The sequence below is a fragment of the Zonotrichia albicollis genome, chromosome 11, assembly GCF_047830755.1.
Source record: "Zonotrichia albicollis isolate bZonAlb1 chromosome 11, bZonAlb1.hap1, whole genome shotgun sequence".
NCBI lineage: Eukaryota > Metazoa > Chordata > Aves > Passeriformes > Passerellidae > Zonotrichia > Zonotrichia albicollis.
Window position 1 is genome coordinate 8,509,733 of NC_133829.1, and position 15,591 is coordinate 8,525,323.

The 15,591-nt window shown below is 44.2% G+C and overlaps 2 protein-coding genes across 5 annotated transcripts in view; both read left to right on the forward strand.

The window, feature by feature from the left end:
- LOC106629227 (uncharacterized) overlaps positions 1-4,834 on the forward strand; it is a 46,133-nt gene extending 41,299 nt beyond the window's left edge. Inside the window, exon 17 of the mRNA XM_074549760.1 lies at positions 947-4,834. The gene's annotated coding sequence lies outside the window, so the exon portion shown is untranslated. The remainder of the gene's footprint in view (positions 1-946) is intronic.
- CEMIP (cell migration inducing hyaluronidase 1) overlaps positions 1-15,591 on the forward strand; it is a 98,996-nt gene that overhangs the window by 38,194 nt on the left and 45,211 nt on the right. For 2 of the 4 annotated variants that reach the window (XM_074549256.1, XM_005483414.4), the window contains 2 exons: positions 11,846-11,953; positions 14,846-14,998. In XM_074549256.1, coding sequence (XP_074405357.1) covers positions 11,878-11,953; positions 14,846-14,998 — 229 coding nt within the window. In that variant the 5' untranslated portion in view covers positions 11,846-11,877. Of the gene's footprint in view, positions 1-6,792; positions 9,795-11,845; positions 11,954-14,845; positions 14,999-15,591 lie in introns of those variants that run through there. The other 2 variants (XM_074549257.1, XM_074549258.1) reach the window with 2 other exon arrangements.

Genomic DNA, 15,591 nt, shown 5'->3' on the forward strand with positions numbered 1-15,591 from the left:
CCACCCATGGCCTGGACATTTGTGTTTCCCTTACCCTTGACCCCATATAGCACTCAGCATCCTCTGACATCTTGCAGAAGTCACTTTTTAACATTTGGCTCCCACATTTAGCCTGGCCTTCTATTCCCTGGAGACATGCATGTTTCAGATTGATGGGATGTGAACTTCCTGGTGCCTGCAGGCTTTGGGAAACTGTGCGCACTGCAGTCTTGTGTACCCTGGGTTCAGTGATCTGACAGCCTGACCTTGCTGTGCTGTTCCTCTCCTTGGTGGAGGTTCTGCTCTCTCAGCATGGGCTGTCCCCAAGATGTTGGGAGGACACACCAGTGCCAGGCTGCTCAGGTATTTCTAAAAGTAAAAAACATGGCATATCTTGAGATGTGTAACCTGGGGAAGGAGTTCTTCCTGTAGGAGAAGAGCAAGAGCTATTTCTGCTACAATTTTGAGGCACTGGGACAGGCCTTCCAAGAAGGAATAGTTTGGTTTGGATATTTACATTTTCAGGGAAAACAACAAAAAAAGCATGTGTAATTTCTATTCCCCTGTCTGCTGTCTCAGCACCTCTCCCTTGCTCCATGGGCAAATCTGCTTTGCCCATTGACAGTAATTTTCCCCACATGAAAGGAAATTCTATTAAGGCTGAACTAAGCATTTTACTCTCAGGATTCTTGGCTTCCTATATGTGTCTTACTAATCCACAGAAGATGCTGGTGACCTCATTGCTCATGGTTTTGTACCCCTTTGAGAAGGGGTTTTGCTTCCTCCTTCCACTGACCAACAATCAATGATGTCACTTCATCTGCGCCAATGATACATTTAAAATTATAGGTATTTTTAAAATGTAGATATTTTCCTGGCTTGTAACTCCCTTGTGGAGGAGCAGGATCACAGTCTAAGGCTCCTCAGCCTGCTTCTATATAACCTACCTCTGCTTTTTTCATTGCAGGTAAATGGCACAGTGCTCCTGCTCACCAGCACTGGGATATTCTTTGTGGTGATGGATGAATGTTCAGGAGCAGTCAGGTAGGCAGCACTTTGACACAGTTACCTGTGAAAACCCTGCCCTTGCAGCAACTGAAAATGTTCAGACATCCATAAAAGAGAGGTAAGAAAACTGCCGAGACCCCACTTTGTGTAGCAACCTGTGGCTGATAGACAAAGAAAGGAAAATGATGTCATTTTGTAACCAAACCCGTGCTCTGAGGAAATCTGGCACAAATTAAAATGCACAAATCCCAAGCATCAGCCAGATAAGACGAGCAGCATTTCTCTCTCAGGATTGTACAGATTAGAGCAGACAAAAAGGTTTTCTAGAAAACTGGCAATTTCTTCTTCTTCATTTTCTAGCATGGAGAGATAAGATCCTTGCAATGACACTTGCACCCATCCCCATGCCTAGCCACTTCCTGGCAGCCAGTGATTCAGTTTTCCATTTTGGAAACAAGTCCATTTCTGTTTATTCTTACTGATTGTTTTTGTCTCCTGTGACAGATGAAAACCATAGGTGTGCCAGATTTTCCAGTGTGATTTTCTTGGGTGAGCCAGTGACTGGTCCTGCCTGCCTGCTGGATCTCCTGCCTTGTGTGGGCCCTGGCAATGGCTTGGACCATCCCTGTTTATGTCTGTCCCACATTCCTTGTGGTTTTTCTGCTGCCACATAAACAGGGAACAACAGAGATGGACAGATATATTCTTGGCTGCTGGCAGAAGCAGGTCAAGTAGCCAGAAAACAGATTTTCAGTCCAAGGCATTTCTGAGCAGTTCATGGCCAGAGATTTGAGCACTGCTGAGTTATTACATCTGCATTTCTGCCTATGAGTGTGTGCATGTCTCAGATGTGCATGAAGGGACACAGACACATGCAATGTCTGTACATTCACTTTGTTTTCCTGGTAAGATTTTGCAGTGAGGCATTCAGCTAAATGTAACCACTCCATTCCCTGCAGGAACAACTCACTGGGGGCTGAAAGGACATCTGTGAGACCAAAGATTGAAGGTTGATTGAGAATCAGAGCCAGGATATAGATGGTTTCAGAGTCTCAGCACTCCCATAACTCACAAATGCACTCACAATCATTTGGGCTTGTTTTGATTCCATGTGAGGCACAGGTTAAGTCTAGAATCATTTAAATGGAGGTTTAAACTTGGGAGAGCTTTCATGGGATTGAAATTAAGGGGATTTAGGTGTTCTTAAAGTCAAGCATGCTCCTACATACTTTTCTGTATTGGAGCTTAAAGGTCTTGAAGATCCTTAATGAAGGAATATTTTGCAATCATGCAGTAATTACTGTCCTTCTTTTCAGATCACTTATCCTTGTGTGCTCTAGAAATATCACAGACCTGCTGGGCTTGTCTGAAATGTCAGTTTTTGTCAGGTTAGCTTCAGCAAAGCCTATTATCTTCCACAAAGGAGGCAAATGTATTTATTCTATCATGTTTCTTTGGCTTTTTATTGCTTTTCATGTTTCTTTGGCTTTTAATTAGGTTGGAAAGCCCAGAAGAATTAATGCTGTGTATCCCACCCAAAAATGTACAGCAGTTATACAGTGCTTATCAATATCCTTCCCACCACAATATGCCAGTGTAACCCAGTGAAAGCCTCTCGGCTTAGGGGTGTGAGAAAGAGGAGAGTTATCTCAGGATTTTTACTCCACTTTGCCAGTGAGATGTTGCATGCTGCAAATTTTCCATCCTAAAGGGAGCTTGATTTTCTAACAAAAAAATTAAGACAGAATCATTTGATAAAGATTCCATCTTGAAAGTTCCAATTCTTTGTGAGGAAAAACAATCATTACCTGAAAAGTTGATGAAAGAGAAAGCAGTCTGCAGTGAAATAAGAGCTATTTATTGTTTTGGATAGAAGGATGGTCAAATCAATAGTTTGGGAGAATCCTTATTGTAATTTTACCTTGTATTGCTGCAGGAAATCCATTGGTATCATTGGTCCAGCAAATCCATGCTGGGTTTCCTGCTGGAAAAGTAGAGGCTAATGAGTCCAGGTTTGGATGAATAATGGGAGTGATAAGGAAATCAAGAAAACAGCCACCTAACTTGATGCAGATTTCAGAGATCAGATGGAAAATTGACTGCATTTCCAGCTTCTTGTTTTTTGGGATGGAGGTAGGAGAGCTGGTTGCAGGGGTTGGGGACTTTTCCCCCAATGCTTTACTGAAACTAATATCAATTTCTGGTTGAAATTTCAAAGCTCATTGCTATGAGCATTCCAGGGAGAACAGCACAGTCTTTACAGCAGAGGCAGTGATTTCATTTTGATTCAGGTTTGATTCGTGAGAAGCTGCTTCTTCTTTCATCCTTTGAAAAGCAAAAGTTTGATGTTTTCTTTTTTGCTTTTGTCCTGAAACATTATTGTTTCATTCTTTCATCAAAGCCCTGAATACTTTTGAAAGGAATTTTTTTATTAAAAAGGAATCTGCTTTTTTTGTTTGTTTGTTTGCTTTGCCAAACTTTGTTCCCTGAACCACCTGTGCCACCCTCTTGGCTGTTTTGGGAGCTTGGTTCAGGCAGGGCCAGCACCACCCTGGGGACACTGGTGGGGTTTTGTCCTGTCCCTGCCACCTTGGTGGCACACTGGTGCTGGCAGTGGGGCTGAGCTGCTGCTGGCTGATCCCAAGCTGCCCCTGCTTTGCTTTTCCTAAGGGCAGGGGTGCTCACCCATGTGCCTGCCCTGGTTTCCAGTCTGGGGAATCATGTTCTGCTCATGAGCCTCCTCCTGCTGCTTCAGGTATTTGGACTATTTTGACTTCACAGCTCCAGGACTGCATTTCAGGGCAGGCTGGAGCATTTCTCCCAAGCACACATTGCTTCTGCCAAGGATAATGCAAAAAAAACCCAACCCAATCCTCTTGACCCTAGCGGGATCAGGATTTAGGGTCTTGTTTCCTGGTTTTGCAAAACTTTATTTAAATTAGGAGTGTTTACAGGAATAGTCTCGATCCAGCCAGCTGCAAATAGCCTTGGGAGTCTTTGCAATGAAAAACATAATATAAACACAAGACATTATTATTAAAATGGAAGAATACATAATGCCTTTGTACTTTGGGACAGCAGAGGACCAGAGCAGAGCTGACGTGAGGGATAGTCAAGGCATAACAGGATGAAACAGATGCAAACTAATAAAAGAAGGATTCAAAGTGTCTAACCATTTTCAGGTACTCAAATAAGTAGAAGTAACACTGTTATTTAAAAATACAAAGTAAAACAATATTTTTGCTAACTGACATCTGGGTACCTGGCTTAGCTTGTTGAAATTCCAGCAGATCCATGAGGCAGCAAGTTTACAATTTCACTGAGGCTCATTCCCACTTCCATCTTCCTTTCTCTCTCCTGTATGTTCTGTAATTTTAATTCAAGAAGTGAAAGAAGGGCTAAGAAAGGTCCACGATGTGTGGAGGGATCCCAGGCTGTGCTGCTGGTGAGTGAACTGCCACACACAGAGGGTCACTCCTCTCCTTGTGTCTGTTTTTCAGGGAGTTTTGCCAGGCTTGGCCATAGAGGACAAGCCAAGCCATCCTGGATTAAAGTCTTTAATCATGCTGGTTATCAGAAAGCTGCTTCTCTTCACCATTATGTTCCCTTGAAGCTGTAAGAATATCAGTGTCCTGGTAATGCTGTTGAACCGCTAAAATTTGCTTTTTCTCAGACCTGCTTGGAGCACATCCCTGCAAAGGCTGGGGTGCCCTGGGGCACTGCTGGGGAGCACCAGCCAGGCAGAGCCCAGCAGCAGCACCACCAAAACCTGCTGTTCTTACTGGATTGTATCAAACCCATGTGTTCGCTTGTATCTTTTATAACCAATAAATATATTCTCACCTGGCCCTCTGGGGTAGAGCTTTATTTTTCAATCTGTGCCTTACAGAGAAGAACAGGAGCAGCCTGTGGGCTGCCCTTCCCTGGGGGAAGTGTTTCAAAATATCTGTGATTTGGGATCAAAAGGTAAGTTTTAAAGGCAAGAGTTGCTCTGTGGTAACTGTGGGACGACAAATGAAATTTAGTGTGGAAATTTAGCAATTCCAGGGAAATATAAGCAGAGGTAGGGAATTCTCCCTTTATTCCTGCTTTTAACCATTAATGTCTTTTTAATGTTTTTTACAAAAGATGTTCATCTGCTGCTGCATCTTAGGTGAACTCAGCAACCTCTGCTTGGTCAGTGTGCAATGGTCTTGTGGCAATGTCTTCTAATTAAACTGAGCACAGAGCACAAGGAGTTACAAATGTGTTTCTGTCTGAAGCTAATGACTACTCAAATGATGTTTGTCTAGTTGATGTGAACACTTAATTAAGGACCTACAGGAATAAAACCCAGGATAAAGTATGTGCTGCTTAAAGTTTTGTGTTCCTTTCAGGCAATGCTTGTGTTGACTTTTGGCTCCCATTGAGGACTGAAATATTGTCACTATTATTGGTTAATTCTCTTTGCTTTATGTTTATGCTGCAGCTGTTTGAAGTAAAAACAAAAATAAGAGATTTATATGCAAAGTGAGAAAAAACCAATGGTCTCACTGACTGCAGCTAGGCACAAGGTGACTCTGAAATGATGAAAGAGTCACTTGGGTTTGAACATGATGCTTGGTGACAATAGTGAAGGGACAGGTGATTTCAGATCATTATTGAATAACAAGGGCTGCTCAAGCAGGTGGGTGAAGGCTGTGTAACTGATGTCCTGTTGTTTCTCTGGCATTCTCAGAAATGGCCAAACAAGTTGCTGCAGGGAAAGGTTAGAGTTTTGTTGGCCAGACTTCTGCTCCCTGGTGAGTGATTGCTCTGGCATCCATGTGCTGGCCAGCTGACTTGTGCCTCTGAGTGGGGATGGGACACTTGCCTCCATCACACCCATTCTGCCATGGTCCTGGGATGTGGGCTCAGAGGACAGCTAGAAGGTTTACAGGCAGAAAAGGAAACCGTGGCTCCGTCCCCACACCAGGTGGGAGAGGTGAGCATTGCGTTTGCCTGGATTGCCAGAGTGTGAAGAAATCAGGGATCCTGCTCAGTTAAGGTAAGAGAAATCATGATGCATGGAACATCGTGGGGCTGAGAATGGTACAATAGCCTGAGCAGCTGGCACTGACCCTCTAGGGAGATCCTGAAGTCCTTTGGAACTCCTATTAATACCTAATTGTTGTGATTTCTGATGCTGCACAGTGGGGAAAAAGCAAGATGTTTTTGGCTCATAAGCATAAGTCCAGCACTGGAACAAGTACTCACAGAGCAAGCTTTTAGCTTCTGGGAGATTTATTTGATAATCTGTGACATGTCCAGACCCTGGATCCCAATAAAATTTTGCAGAGCTCTAACCCCAGGCTGAGACTAAACAATTGGCAAAGGAAGAGCCTGGTGAAGGAAGGAGAGGAATGTGCCTAAACCTCTGAAAAATCTCTATTCCTCCTCCCGCCCCAGAAGGAGAGCAAATGGCAAATGTCCTGGGGAGGAAGGCGTGGAGTCGTGGCGAGCCAGATGCAAACACTGAAGTACCACAAAAGCAAAAAGAAAAATATTTACATCCTGATGCAGTTATTTGGGTAGTTAAAAGCAGCAGTTTGAAGAGGATTCAGGATGCTGTGATCCTCTCCAGCCACAGCACTCGCTTTCCTTACCTTGGGAGGGACACAGCCCTGTGACCAGGGACGCTCTGCAGAGGGTACTGTTCCTCCAGGGACTGCAGGGGCATCCAAGGGGATGTTTCCAGAGGCTGCTGCTAACTTGGCACACACCAGGAGCCCGTGTGAATGAAGCTGTGGGGTAAGTGCTGCATGGCTGTTGTGTTGCAAGGAAGCTGTGCTATTCCTCCTGGGGTTTCCTGAGGATATCCAAACACTGTGCTGCAGTCCACAGGGACTGTGTGTGTGTCCTTGTGGACTCACAGCTAATCCAGGTGTGTCCAGCACATCCCAGCATTCAGGGTGTGTGGTCATTCTGGTCATCCCCAGATCATTTCTGCATTTCTGGCATCCCCTAGCAGCACAAGCTTGGCTGGCAGCAGGCACAGCAGAGCCAGTGCACCCTGAGCCTCAGCAAACGGGGCTCAGCTTCCCACTGCTTTGGTGCTTTGAAAACTTCATGTGCTGGAGGAGGGTTTAATTCAGTGAAATGCTGAGCGCTTCGAAAGCATGTGAAACTGGGACTCAGTCAGCCTCAGATGGGTGGAGTGATGGGAATTGCAAATGATTTTGTTTAAACATGGCCAAAAATTGCTTCCTTTCCTCTTCAAAGTCTGTAAGCCTCTGAGAAAAAAAAAGTAAATTCTTCAGAAAAGTATAGCTTTAAAAAAAGTAAATTCTTCAAAAAAAGTATAGCTTTACTTTTCCCCTTTTATTTGTCTCAAAATAGCTTGCCAATATTACAACAAATTAGCAAACACCTTCTTTTTCTTTAATTTATTAATTGTAAAAGTTTCCTCTAACTCCTGCTCCTCATTCAGAATCTATTTTTATGGACATTAGGAACCAAGGAATTTGCAGCGATGTTTATACAGAATATGTGAGCAGAACCTTCTTGTTGGGAAAGTTATTAGATAAATTTATAAGAAACCAAGGTTCACTGGGAAAACAGTCAGAATGTTGCTTTTGACTCCAGTATTGATTCATTGAGAATTAAAGTCTGTTCCTGAGTTTAATCCTCCTCCTCTTGCTAGTAAAAACGAGCAGCTGATGTGTGGGTGGCAGGCAGAAGAAAAAGATGTGGAGCAGAGGCAGCTTTGCTCTGCCATGCTCTGGGACTGAACAGCATTTCCATTAGCAATCCCCAGAAATTCCTGTGTTTATTTTCTGAAGGCTTTAGCTGTGCCTGTGGCTGGGTGTGTGAAAATCCCCTCTGTATGTCACTGTAGCAAGGGCTGGCATGTTCTCAGGTCAGAAAAGCAAACGTGCACCTCAAATCCATCTTCCCAGCTGGGGCTGAAATGCAGAATTCCACGAGCGGGGCGAGGGGACCTGCTGCCTTGCAGTGTCAGCAAGGAGGGAGCAGAGGCGTTAATTCAACAGCTCCTCCCTCTCTCGGGAGCAGCTTCCAAATCTATGTTGGCCTCCCTGCATATGCATGAAGAAAGATGCAGTAAGGCTTCAGACCAGAAGCTGCTGCAGCCTCAGCATCAGTGCTCTGGGCTTGGTGCACCGTGGCCCTGGCACTGAGCCCTCAGGGTCTCTGAGAGCATCTTCCTTGCAGAGGGGCCCCCGGGGCACTTTAGTGTCTGCTGGGAGTTCGCTCCCCATCAGGTAAAAGGTTCCTTTTCCCTGTGAGCTTTTCCTGCTCTCTGAGGATGGTGCTGGATCCCCGCTTTGCCCCCATGCAGCTTGGTGGTCTTTTTCACTGGGCAGTAGCAGCAACAGGGGCCACATGGTTTGCTGCCCCTGTTTGACATCCTTTTCAGGAGAGATCAGGTAGCTGCTGCTTTTTTCCAGTCCTTGCCTCATTTTTTAATGGTTTGTGAATGATCCCATTATGCCCTGCCTGACATACTGAAAGGAGCAGCCTCCAGCAGATGCTGAAGGTGCATCCTCCAAAGAGTGTCAGGTCAGTCTTAGAAAGCACTTCTAAACCAGTATTGGGAGAAAGCAGTACTTCTCCCAGTATTGGGAGAAACTTTAAAAAATTTTGTTTCCAGGTTTGGGTGGCTGGTCCAGAGTTGTGCAAGGGGCTGTGTGTTTCTGAATGACCCTGGAAAGCTCTGATCTGACCCTTCATATTCAGGTTGTTTGTGTGACCCCACCATGTGAGGATCCAGCTTCCTCAGAGCTTTTCTTCACTGTTTTGTTCTCAGAATTGTCCTCAGTGTGTTGCCTCCATGGGAAGGGTGGTGGAAGGGATTCCTCTCTGCAGTGTGCTTTCCAGTACAGCATCGCTGCTGACACCTGGTAGCAGCCAGCTGAGGACTGATGGTTTCCTGCATCTACTTTTAGCATTGTCTGCTGCTATTGTTCACTTTTTTGGAAAGGTTCAGCAGCTGGGAATCATTTCAGAGAGTCTGCCTTGCCAGATCCAAGGATATGAGTCCCACTTGCCATTGCCAGGCAGCTTTTAATGGCTAGATAGAAAAGCTTTTCTCGCCCAAGAGAGAAGTCCCAGATGGTATTTGAGGAAGGCTGGAGATGTGAGGCTCAGGCAGCCACTTGCATGGCCCTTGTGCTCTGAGAGCCTGCAGGGAGATTGCTTGACACTGGTGGTTACATCAGAGCTGGAGCCTGCTCAAGGATGTGTGGTTGTATCTATCCCCTGGGCTCCCAGTGCTGAGCCAGGGAAGCACTGCCTGGCAGGAGATATCTGCTCCTGAGCCTGCTCCTGCACCTCAGGGACCAGGCAGTCACTATCTCTTCCTCCTCTCATACTGAACAATCAAACCAGACATGCTTGGACCCGGTATTTGGGAAGGATGCTGAATGGAGAGGTTTGGAAGGAAAATTCCTGAGATTATCCTCCGAGCAGCATTTTTCCAGCCCGCTGTTAGTCAGAGCTGAATCAGAGGAGTCAGATCCTTTTGGCCCTCTTGGCTCCCAGCCTTTCCAAGGCAAGTGCCAGTTCATACTAACACTGCAATGAACTCAGAATCAAACACCCTGCCTCAGTCACAGAATAAGCAGGATATTCTGTGGACTGGGGCAGATCAGACACTGTGAAAACATCAGAGCCCTGGCACACAACTGATGCCTCTGAAAATGACATGTCTTCCCAGTGTCTGATTGCTTGTTTTGAGCTCTGCTGATGAAGATGGATGCAATCAGGGAAGCAGTCCCTGGTGAGCAACAAGGGATAAAAAATCAGAAGCCATTTTCCACAACCTGATGGTGAGTACTGTGCAGTTCCTGGCTCTAAAGAAAGCAAAGGCTGAGAAATTTTTTGATGTAGTTTCCTACCAGTTTGCTGCAGGTCTGTTTCAGAGGTAAGGTTTCAAAAAAAACTCCTTTGAGCTTTTAATGAGCCAGAACAAAAACATTTCTTTGCTACCTACACAGCAATAGGAGAGCAAATGCATGCCACTGTCAAAAAACCAGTCCCTTCTTTTTATTCCTGTGAAACCTTGTATCATCTGAGAATATTTTATGGGCAAAACCTCACTGGTGGGAATCTGGCTTTGTGGAGCACTAACACACAGTTGTGTCCACACTGTGAGAAATGCTGTTTATCTGCAATGACCATCCTGTGGTATTGCCTCTTGTTTAGTTCTTCCTCAATCATTCCAACAGAGCCTAATGACTGGGTCTGCAGATCAGGCTGTGCAATAATCACTAATAAATCCTGGCATTTTAATGGTGACTGCTGTACTTTGGGTGTACCTCTAATAATGTTTCTTTGAAAGAGCTCTGGCTTATCCAAAGCTGATGGTGAATGCTGTTAAAATGTCAGACACGTGCAGCCTGGCTCTGGCACGAATTCCATGGCGACGGCGCTGCTCTCTGATAATGTGCATTATTCAAAGTTATAGCACTGCTAAGTGCATTCCTCTCTTCCACTGCTCTCTAACAGCATTTCAGCACCTGATAGACTCCACCAAGCCCTGAGTCTATGCTGCTTCCAGAGCTCAGGGCTGTCAAATACACTATACCAAAGCAAACAAACATTTCCCTGGCAAAATATTTCCTGTAAAATCTGGTCCTAGAGCTGTTTTTGCTGCAATCATTGGATTACATGTGTTTTGAACCTGTCATTGTACTTTGAGCTGTGGCACCTTTATGAATGGTACAGATGTGTTTTACATATACACCACAAAATTTGCTCCAGAATAAATCTTGGCTTCTTTCATTCTTTGTCTTGTGTTTTTGTTGTTGTTTAGCTTATATTAACAAGTGATATGGAAAACAACATTTGTTTTTGCCCTAAAGGAATTGGGGTACCCTGGAATTTTTTTTCAGTGTTCTTTTTTTGTGTTGAACTAAACTGTGTGATGCATACATTTGTCTGGTTTCAGCAGTGGGATGTGACATGACAGCTACAAATAAATGTCTTTGATATTCCTCAGACACTGGCTTATATGATAAAACCTAAAGACTCCAAGGACTACATGTGAATTTTAAACAGTGCCTTATGAATACAGAAGTGGGTGTCCTTGCCTCCCTGTGAATACACATGTCAATAAATTGTCATGAGCCCGGGGCAGAGCTGCAGAATCAATCACTGGAGACCAGAGAGAATCACATTAATTCTAACTTTGACTTTCATGACACTGCTTGTTTGTTTTTGCTGGGGGTTGGCTACGGAAGAAACAAAAACAACATTAGGTAGGCTGGTTTCAAAAGCAGCTTTTGGTTTTTGCAAGAAAATTCTGAGCTGGCACAATAAACAGACAATATTTTCTTAGATCTGAAATCTAAGAAACTGCATGCTTCAGGTTGAAAGTGTGAGTACAGTTTATCTGGGGGTTACACAGAGCACCACTGCTAAAAATATGTGGGTATTTCGGGGGGGAGAGAGGTGCCACTGAAAGGTTTCTCCAGGAAAATTTGTCACTCTGCAAACGCCTTCTCTGTTGTGTTTCATTACTTTCTAGCACATGTGAATATGCAGCCCCAGAGAGCCCTGACACTGGATGTGTTTATGCCACATTCCTGAGGCGTTTTTGGTTACAGCTGGTGGCTGCTCTCTCAGTGTCTATTTGGATTCCCGAGTGGGTTGATCCTAAACCAAACAAAGGGTGAGGAGCTGCCCATGGCTCCTTGCTCCGCTCAGGCTGGTCCTGAATCAGTGCAAAGGTGTTTTCAGCCATTGAGCTGAACAGGCGCGGAGGTGGTATGGCATAAAACTGGATTTAACCTCTTTTTCTTCTTCTATTTTTTTTTTTTTGAGAATGAGCTGAAGGGGAGAAAAAAAGTGACATTTTCTTGATATTCTTTTTTCACAGTTATCCATCCAGAGAATTGAAAATCCTGAAGAATGGCTCTACCTACCTCCAAGTGTCTGGCTGGAAGCTTGGGGTTTTTCCTGTTCGTAGTCTCTTCAATAAGCACAGGTAAGTTTTCTTGCCATGGGGAAAAAGGGTATGGTTTGTAATGCTTTTTTAAATAGGTTTAAATTGATCAGCTTTTCCCTCTTTGTATAAAAAGAGTCAAGGGAAGAGTGAAAAAACTCAGGAGAAAAGCAGTTTTCTGGTGTGCCAGTTTACCCAGTCAAGGGCAGCTGGAGTGGCAAGGACTGAAATTTCTGAGCAGGTGAAAGTCCCGTCAGCAATGCCTCAGACTCTGCCACACATCCTTAAACCAAACACAAACCCAACAAACTGCCACAAAGAAATAGCAACAGAAACCTCAGGTCTAATAGCTGTGGCTGAGGGAGGTGAAGGCAAGCATTCTCCTGCATTCCTCCAGCCCAGATGTGGAGAGCAAAAATCTCTGACCTGGGACATCCCTGTCCCTTGGGTTTTGTCTCTTCCAAGCTGTTTTTTAACAAGCATTTTAGGGAAGGGGGAAAGGGGAGCTTGATTTACATATTCTATATCCAGCTAGTTTGGAGGTTTGGATTTGTTTGGAACAAAGAGCCCATATGTCTTGCCCCAAACACTGCAGCTGCATGGAGCAACCTCTCATTGTCATGCTCAGGCCCTTTTGGTCAAGAAGCAAACATTCAGTTAATTCCTTGTGCTGGGAAGAATTTGCACTTTTATTTAAAAAATGACAATGAAGGCAGTAATCAAGCTGTCAAGGTAACTGGACCAGCTGGCAGAAGATGCTCAGCCTGATGGTGCCATTGGCACAGCAGATGCTGGTGATGTGCAAAGTTCCTGCTACAAATTGGTTAATGAAACTGGGAATTTGGGTCCTCTGCTTCTGGTTTGTTGGCTTTTGCTGTTTGTCATCCCAAACAGCAGCCTGAATTCCTCTTGATTTCCCCTTAGTCTTCCCTGTGTGCCTCTCTGTTTCAAAATAATGAGTTTGGGGGCACAAGCCATCTTTTGAGACTGCAGGAAGCTCCTTGCATAGCAGCATATTCAAGCAAATGGAAAAATGAACAAGATTTTTATCCTTTACATTTGAATTGGTTAATTAAGGTATAATTGATAAATTATACCTTTACATTATACCTTTACATTTGAATTGATTCTCTTGGTTTATATCACTTCTCATCAAGAGCAATTTTTTTCTACTATCCTTATTCTCAGGGAAATAACAGATCTTTTTTTGTTTTTAATTGTTGTCAGTGTGTATTGCAGTTATATTTGAACATCTATTTACAATGCAAGCCCTATTCCCTGTCTGAAATATTTATCTTTTCTAACTTTTATTAATTCTGTGTGGCTTCTGGTAGGAACCCAGAAACACCTCCTCATTTTTCTCAATTACTGTAAATCAGAGGGAGTGCCTCTGACATTATTAATGCAATTCCAGCTTCCAGCTGGCACAGTGGTATCAAAATCAGCTCCTGAATGCTTGTCTGTATCTGACTTGCTGCCTGGTAGATTATTGTCCCTCTCTGATTTTCTTCGTGTATATGGGTAAAGTTTGCAGAGAGACAGGTCTATCCAGCCCACAGGAAACATCCCTCACTCACCTTGAAAACTGATATTTATTGGGGCTCTGGAGTCTTTAAAGCCATGACTGGTCCAATTCTATTGTTATCTTAAGATATGAAGCTGGTGGAGGAATGTGAGGGGAAACTGAATGCAGATGGGCAGATTTTGTTTTTGTTGCAGTGGAATTACAGATGTCCTTCAAGTTCCACAGTGGCAGCACAGAACAGCTGCCTGTTGACTGCACCAGTAGCAGGAAATGTTTCATTGCTTGGATTCACATCACTGTCCTTTCCATTACCTGGAGGCATTTCCATTACCTGTGGGTCAAAACCCACCCAATTTACCATACCAAGTTCCAGAGACGTAACCCTGCTGAGCTCAAGGTGTTTATCCCATGCCCATCATCATGGATTTGTTGGTGCTGTACTTTTCTCCATGGTGTTTTTGTTTTAAGGAATAAAAACTATAGAGCTGGTGAGAACTCCCAGCCCTTTCTGAAGGCAAAGGGCTCATTGTTCAAACTTCCACTGACCTCAGCTTCCAGGGATTAGAAAAGGTTCTACCTTCAGAAAATATGCATCACACTTGAGACTCTCACTCACAGCTTTGTTGATTACAGTAAGACATATCATATTTGTTGATTAGAGGCTCACATATCAACTGAGATTGTACCAGGGAAATATTTTATCTGAAATAAATAGTTGCAACATGAGACTCTTGCATGTGGTAGGAGAGCTGTTCGGACTAGCACGTCATAGCAGCCCATCATCAAATTGGTGTGTGGAGACTGCAGATGTGTGATCCCAAAGTGAATGAATCCTTATTTCTTCTGCCTGGAAAAGCTCACAAAGCCAGGCACACTTGTGAGGTTCCTGCTGTTCTCTGTTACTGGATGTACTGTTAATTGCTTGGTGCTTGGTGTTTCCATGTTAGTTTGATCTCTTTCCATCTCAAATGAAAATATATAATGCAAACATATTTTAACATTTTTATATTAAACAAAGCAGGTTTTGGTAGTTTTTTTAAAGGTAGTAGTTTTATCCTCTTATCAACACCTTCCCTGGGCTTTGTCTCTAGATGGTGTGAACAGAGCTACACGTCACTGCTCGAAGGGCTCAGTGAAAGTGCCTTTTCAGTAGTTTTCTAGAAACTGCATCCCCTGCAAGGCTCCTTTGCATTGGGTTTTTCCATTCTTCCAGAAAACAGAAAACCATCAGTTTAAGCTGTTGTTTGTTTTCTTTTGGTGGTGACCCACATGTGCCCTGGTGCACTGAGGCACTGCTGTGCTCCAGGGAGTCAGGCAGGGGCCGATGCTGAATGATACTGTAAAGATGCCCAGGTTCCTGTCCCCCTCCAAACAAACACTGACTGTCCCCTCTCTCCATGTTTGCCCAGCAGAAGCAGCTGTCACATGTCCTGACAGGGAGCCTGAGTTGGAAGTGTGGAACCCAGGGCACAACGAAGAAAACCGCGTTGAAATCCGCAATGGCAGGAAGGTGCTGCTCTCTTCTTCTGCGACCGTGCACTCCATCCACATCACTGATGGAGGTAAAACCTGCTGCTCCAAGGCTGCCTGCACTCTGCTTTCCACTGGGACTGCTTAAATCACTGGGGATCGTGCTGGGACAGCTTCTTGCTGAGAAGGGAGTGGTGACTGGGCAAATACACCTCAGTACAGGGCTGGGTGGTAGCTGAGGTGCTGAGATTCTTTAGCCATTGTAACCAGGTTAATTTCTATCCCGTCTGGAGAATTTATACAAGTATCTCAGTGTAACTTCTGCAATTTGCTTCAAAAACATTTTTTTACCAAAGCGCAGGCCTGATAGCATCACACTGCAGTAGTTGTGTTATCAGGGCCTCAGGACAGGGTAGATGCTTATGTCCCTCTTTGTCTCCAAGGACAGAGCCATAGTGTTGCTGGCATGAATAGCTTACATTCATCTTAACTCTAGATTTCTCAGTTTTTAATTGGTCCTCTTCCATGTAAATTTTATTTGCACTCTTCAAGAACTGAACTGAATAAAAACCAATGTTTTCAGGAATTGTATTGAGAGCTGTTTTGGGGTGTAAGAAGAGAAAACCTTCAAAAACTGAGATGTCAGTTTAGCACAATGATACCACAACATCACATGAGCTGCTGG